This window comes from Bison bison, unplaced genomic scaffold (assembly GCF_000754665.1).
Source record: "Bison bison bison isolate TAMUID 2011002044 unplaced genomic scaffold, Bison_UMD1.0 scf7180017863888, whole genome shotgun sequence".
In the NCBI taxonomy this organism is placed as follows: Eukaryota; Metazoa; Chordata; class Mammalia; order Artiodactyla; family Bovidae; genus Bison; species Bison bison.
The window spans coordinates 620,817-627,061 of record NW_011494460.1 but is presented as its reverse complement, the minus strand read 5'-3'; the positions used below and the strand labels follow the sequence as shown (position 1 = coordinate 627,061).

The following is a 6,245-nucleotide window of genomic DNA, read 5'->3' as shown; positions in this document are numbered from 1 at the left end:
CTTTCCCTTTTCCAGGGGATCTTCCCAACCCAGGGATCAAACCCAGGTCTCCCTCATTGCAGGCAGATTCTTTACCAGCTGAGCCACAAGGGAAGCCCATTTCTTTGCTTGACTCTGAATAAACACGATGCAGATGGTTCTGGGTTGTCTCCTGACAAGCTCACCAAGCTTGCTGTAGATGTTAGCTTGTTCTTGGGCATAAAACAAGACCTGTGAATGGCCTCCAGCAAGGTTCTCCCTTCAGAGCTGCTTTTGGGGTGTAGGTTGCCTGAGTGAGTTTATACTTCTTGCAAATAGATTTCATTTCACATTTGTATTCAGCTTGTTTTTGTATACAGCAAGCATGCCCAGAACATTTTGTCATGGAAAGTAATTTGCTAATCTAGAAATAAACAATGCAGAGCTAGTGTCACTCTGAAGACACATGGGACCATTTATAAAGTGTTCCCTGTCCTCAGCCTCTGTGCCACAAATATACTTCCTGCTTTCAGTGAGAAAGGGTGTGGTGTCTGCTGTTTTGGAGCCTTAGTTTCATGGGACCGTTCTTTTCTCGCCTGGTTTTGCCAACAAAACATGTGATTGTGTGGTTAAGACACACAGAGAGGCCCCAGGCCGTTGCGGTCACAGGCTGACCTCAGACTCTTGTCTCAAGCCTTCCCCAGACAAGCTCTTTATCACATTTCATTGCTGAATTCCCAGACCTCACCTCAAGACCCAGGGGTGGGGCTTCTCAAAGCCGACTCTATTCTCTGAAGGAGAGTGACATTTCCCTTGAATTATTTTGGGTTCAGATCAGAAATGATTTTCCACATGTTTCACGAGACCCACCGGGTGCTTAACACCGTATTACTCTCAGCGGCGTTTAACCATTGGTTTTAGACACGCATTCTAGTAGAAACAGAAAGAAGAAAAAGTGACTAATTCCAAAGCTCTCTTGAAATGATCCTTATTCCCTCCTGACCTTTCTTAAACTGGCCTTCTTTTGTTTTAATTTCTTCAACAGCAAGTGAAAGTGTTAGTCACTGTGTTGTGTCCGCCTCTTTGTGACTCCATGGACTGTAGCCCGCCAGGCTCCTCTATGCTCCTCATAGAATTCTCTAGGCTGAAGTATTTTGCTCATGCTACGAGGTGTGGCTTTGGCTTAGCTGCCTTTGTTTTTTTTCTTTTCCCCCAGAGTTAGCCTTTCTCTCTGCAAAACATTGCATCCTGGCTCTTGGAAATCCCCACTGAATCTGGAGGAATTATGTCTTGCCAACCAGCCTGCTTTCCTGGAACCCAGCGTGATTGCTGACAGCACACCGGTTGCTCCACTTGACAGTCAGTTTGCTTGTCTCATTTCACGTGAATGTTCACCGGTAAGTATCCGTAAATGTGGAAAGCCTTCCTTTCCACAGTTTATTATGTTTCTTGGCCATGATAATTACTTTTATAATACCACTTGTGAATAAATTGACCAAATTAGGATGAATCACCTGGCTGGCCCTTGGCTCCTGGAATGATCCTCCACGTGTGACTTGGTGACATTATTAAAAATACAGCAGGATAGACCTGCCCAGGCATTACAGCAGGAGGTTCATTTGTGATGCTGCCTTACGGAGATAAGGAGATGAGAGCAAATTGTTCCAGTGGCTTGGCCTGCCCGGCCAACAGTTCGGAGGAGGAGCTGCCGGAGGGGCTGAAGGCGTTCGGGAACCTGGACCTCGTATTCACAGTGGTGTCGGCCCTGATGATCGGCCTGCTGATGTTCTCCTTGGGATGCTCTGTGGAGGTCCAGAAGCTCTGGGGACACATCAGGAGACCCTGGGGCATCGCTGTGGGAATGCTCTGCCAGTTTGGGCTCATGCCTCTCATCGCCTACCTCCTGATCATCAGCTTCTCCCTGAAGCCACTCCAAGCTATAGCTGTCCTCATCATGGGGTGTTGCCCAGGGGGAACTGTCTCAAACATTTTCACCTTCTGGGTGGATGGAGATATGGATCTCAGGTAAGTTACATGAGGGAAGCTCAGCTGTCTTCCCCTGCCTGGGGTGGGTGTTGGAGGCTTGCACGGTTGTGTTAAACACTCTGCCAATCTAGATAGAGTTTCCAGTGGGAAACATTTTACAGAGACTTGTTCAGTCCCAGAAGGACTTTCATCTTTTTTACCCCCTTGATTTTTGGCCACACCACACAGCATGTGGGATCTTAGTTCCCGGACCTGAGATGGAACCCATACCCCCTGCAGTGGAAGTGGGGAGTCTAAGCCCTTAAACCACCAGGGAAGTCCCCAGGACTTTCCTTTTTGAACTTAAAATTAACTTTGCTGTGGCTGTCCTCTGTTTTACTGGCAACTTTTCTGAGTTATTCTTTTCAGAGTAAAGGGCTGGGCTCATACACAGTAGTGAAGTCATGTCTCTGCCTCACCCAGTGGCTCTTCCTAGGCGTGAACTCATTCTCACCCACACTGATGGCTTTAACAACAGTCCTAATTTCACAATAGGCTCAGACTCCCAGGAAGCTAAGGATAGTTGGTTGCTATTGTAGTGGGGGTGATGGTGGTGTCCGCACAAGCAGAATGAGGGCCTCGTGACCCTAATGAGCACCTACTTTATGAGATCAGTATTTTGGGGGATTGGATAAGGGTGCTTCAGGGGTATCCTGCTTTAAGAGGCCTGTTGAGTTGACTTGCGGAGTAACACAAAGACTTTTATGACTAAAGCTTTTTTGTGGCTTTGCAGATGCTTAGCATTCACTACTAGAATCTCATTCCTTTCATTTTGGTCAATGACCCTGATCCCAGTTACAGTGTAGCTGAAAACCCGTGGGGAGACATCAGGCTTTATCATTCATTTACATTTTAATGAAAATGAATTAATCACATATATTTTGGAGTACTTGTTCCGATGAGGGGAAAAAAAGGGCATTTGAGAAAAGGATGGAATCACAATTATAAAAATGAAAGGGCTACAAAGCAGTGGTCGTTCTAGAATCTTTGCTTACTTATGAACAAGCTGTTTCACCTTTTGCCCCGGGAAAGACCTACTTATAAATTTAAATCTTTGTTCGGTATGTATGCCATTTAGTTGAAATTTAGTATACAATGAATGAATGAATCAGGTGGTGACTTTGCTGGGAGTTGACATTAGTGAGTCAGCTGCAGCTATGGGTTTCTAGTTTCCTGCATGTGCTCAATGTTTAGCATATGGAACTTATTTCACCTATAAATTTTAATGGGTTCATGCCAAGCAGACCAATAATTAATTTTCATATGGTTATGTTTTTAGTTACCCACTTATCAAAGATTTAAAATGAATCACTTGCCTCGCTCATTTAAACCCTCCCCCCTCAATGTGCACTGCTAATTGAAATTCAATAAAGCTGACATTAACATAATAATTGGAAAATGATAAATATTCTTTACACAAAGTTTATATAACAGTGATGACTTCCAGGGACTGCAAGTTTTGGGCAAGAAAAAGGACACATATTTATTAAGTACCCTGAACAGGCACAGGACTGATGCTTTCACGCATGCTCTTTCTCTTCTTTTTTGGCCCTCAAAACAACCTTGTAAATGACCGTTTATAATTCTGAATTTTATGGCTGAGAAAATTGTGTCTCAGATTGGTTAAGTAGATTGCCAAATGCTACACATTGAATATGGCAAAATTCAGATTTAAAGTCACAGCTGTTTCTCATCAGTCTGCAATTTGGGCACTTTCTTCAATGCTATTTATTAGCACAACTAGATCTTCTGAGTATGAGCATAAATCTTTAAAAATATTTTTTTATTGAAGTATAGTTCCTTTACAATGTTGTGTTAGTTTCTGCTGTACAGCAAAGTGAGTCAGCTATATGTTTACCTAAATCACCACTTTTTCAAATTTCCTTCCCATTTAGGCCACTTAGAGCACTTTTGGTCATTTAGAGCATTGAGTAGTGTTCCCTGTGCTCTACAGTTCATTCTCTTTAGTTATCTATTTTATACATCGTAGTGTATATTAATCCCAATCTCCCAATCCGTCCTAAACCCCCTTCTTTCCTGCTTGGTGTCTGTACCTTTGTTTGCTACATCTGTGTCTCTTTGTCTGCTTTGCAAACATGTTCACCTATACTCAGAGAAGGCAGTGGCGCCCCACTCCAGTACTCTTGCCTGGAAAATCGCATGGATGGAGGAGCCTGGTGGCTGCAGTCCGTGGGGTCGCAAAGCGTCGGACACGACTGAGCGACTTCACTTTCACTTTTCACTTTCATGCATTGGAGAAGGAAATGGCAACCCACTCCAGTGTTCTTGCCTGGAGAATCCCAGGGACAGGGGAGCCTGGTGGGCTGCCGTCTGTGGGGTCGCACAGAGTCGGACATGACTGAAGTGACTTAGCAGCTTAGCAGCAGTATTCCATAGTATATATGTACCACATCTTCTTTATCCATTCCTCTGTTGATGGACATTTAAGTAGGAGCATACATCTTTAAACAGTGTTCTTAAATACCTCTGGGAAAGAGACCATTTATCTTCATCTCTTATAAGCCAACATTATAATAAAAGCACCAATAATAGGAAGTCTGTAAAATGTAATGCTCATTTTACTTTGCTTAATTAGCTTTTAACTTCGGTCAAATTAACCTATAAGCCTCATTTGTAAAATGGGGTTAAAATTACCTATTCCCCATGAGACTGTATTTTAAGCAGGAAATATATATGCAGAGTGCCAGGGACATAGTAGGTACACAGTAAATATTAGCTACTTTCCCCTTTTTCTTATAAAATTTTGATTTCAAGCCTCACAAACAAAAAAACAAAACAAAAATCAAGTAAAAAAAATTTAAATTCAAAGAAATGAAATTTTTAAATGGGGACTAAATACTAGATTTTCAAAAGCTTATAGATACAAGAGTAAGAAATCTTAATTTTCTGTAAAAATTATAAATTGGAAGCTCAGTATTATTGACTGAAACAGTATCCAAGTTCATTGCTTTTCTTACTTGACTACCAACAAAAATAACTTTTAACAAAACTCAGTAGACAATCATTGATAGGAATTCTGTTTTTCATACTGGATGAAATCTAAGAGCATTTAGTCTAGCATCTGGTAGCTCAGATGGTAAAGAATCCATCTGCAATGAAGGAGACCCAGGTTTGATCCCTCGGTTGGGAAGATCCTTTGGAGAAGAGCATGGCTACACCTTCCAGTCTTCTTGTCTGGAGAAGTCCGTGGACAGAGGAGCCTGGTGGCTGAAGTCCGGGAGGTTGCAGAGTCAGACACAACTGAGTTTCTGTATTCTGAGTGTCTGATGCTGACCGCAGTCCTCTTCCCAGTCACCTGGGCTCATCATCTTGGCAGTCCCCTGTGACTCTGTCCATGCTTTTCTTCCTCCGTTCAGTCCTGTGGCTCGTACTGTAGCCCAGCCTCTTGGCGTCACGCAGAGCTTGGCTTCCCATCTCTCCACTGTCATCACGTCTATTCAGGCCCCACAGTTCCTTTCTTGGCCAGTTGCAGCACCTTCACAATGTACTCTCTGCCTTCCATCATGGTTTTGTAGTAAGTGGTTAAGATATGTTAAGAATGTACTCATGCCTCCATCGTGGTTTTGTAGTAAGTGGTTAAGATAGGCTCTGAGATTTGACTGCTTGTCTTTATATCCTGACTTGGGACCTCTTTTTTATAACTAGAAATCATAGTAGTTCCTTTGTGGTATTGTGAGGAGAAAAGGAATATATACATATAAAGGCTTTTCAACACCTGCTAAATTGAATAGAACCTAATTCAAGTCTAATGGACTTCTGTAGGTTTATTTCCCATTAACCCCTTAAGCATAGCTGGTCTGTAGTAAGAATGGACTACTAATTGTTCTTTAAACATATCCCACACATAAAAAAATTTTTTTTAATTTATTTATTTAGCTGTGCCTGGTCCTTTTGCAGCACGTGGAATCTTTAGTTGCAGCATTTGGGATCCATTTCTCCAGTTCAGTTCAGTAGCTCAGTCGTGTCTGACTCTGTGACCCCATGAACTGCAGCACTCCAGGCCTCCCTGTCCATCACCAGCTCCCAGAATTTACCCAAAGTCTGGGTAAACTCAATGTCCATTGAGTCGGTGATGCCATCCAACCAGCTCATCCTCTGTCATCCCCTTCTCCTCCTGCCCTCAATCTTTCCCAGCATCAGGGTCTTTTCAAATGAGTCAGCTCTTTGCATCAGGTGGCCAAAGAATTGGAGTTTCAGCTTCAACATCAGTCCTTCCAATGAACACCCAGGACCTGTCTCCA

The 6,245-nt window shown here is 43.0% G+C and overlaps 1 protein-coding gene across 2 annotated transcripts in view; it reads left to right on the top strand.

Annotated features, from left to right (window-relative positions):
* The first annotated feature begins 1,030 nt into the window (after nucleotides 1–1,030).
* The window catches only part of SLC10A6 (solute carrier family 10 (sodium/bile acid cotransporter), member 6), a 33,044-nt gene continuing 27,829 nt past the window's right edge, over nucleotides 1,031–6,245 (top strand). The window contains exons 1-2 of one of the 2 annotated variants that reach the window (XM_010833772.1): nucleotides 1,031–1,355; nucleotides 1,463–1,983. In XM_010833772.1, the coding sequence (XP_010832074.1) occupies nucleotides 1,583–1,983 (401 nt within the window). In that variant the 5' untranslated portion in view covers nucleotides 1,031–1,355; nucleotides 1,463–1,582. Of the gene's footprint in view, nucleotides 1,356–1,462; nucleotides 1,984–6,245 lie in introns of those variants that run through there. The other variant, XM_010833773.1, reaches the window with a different exon arrangement.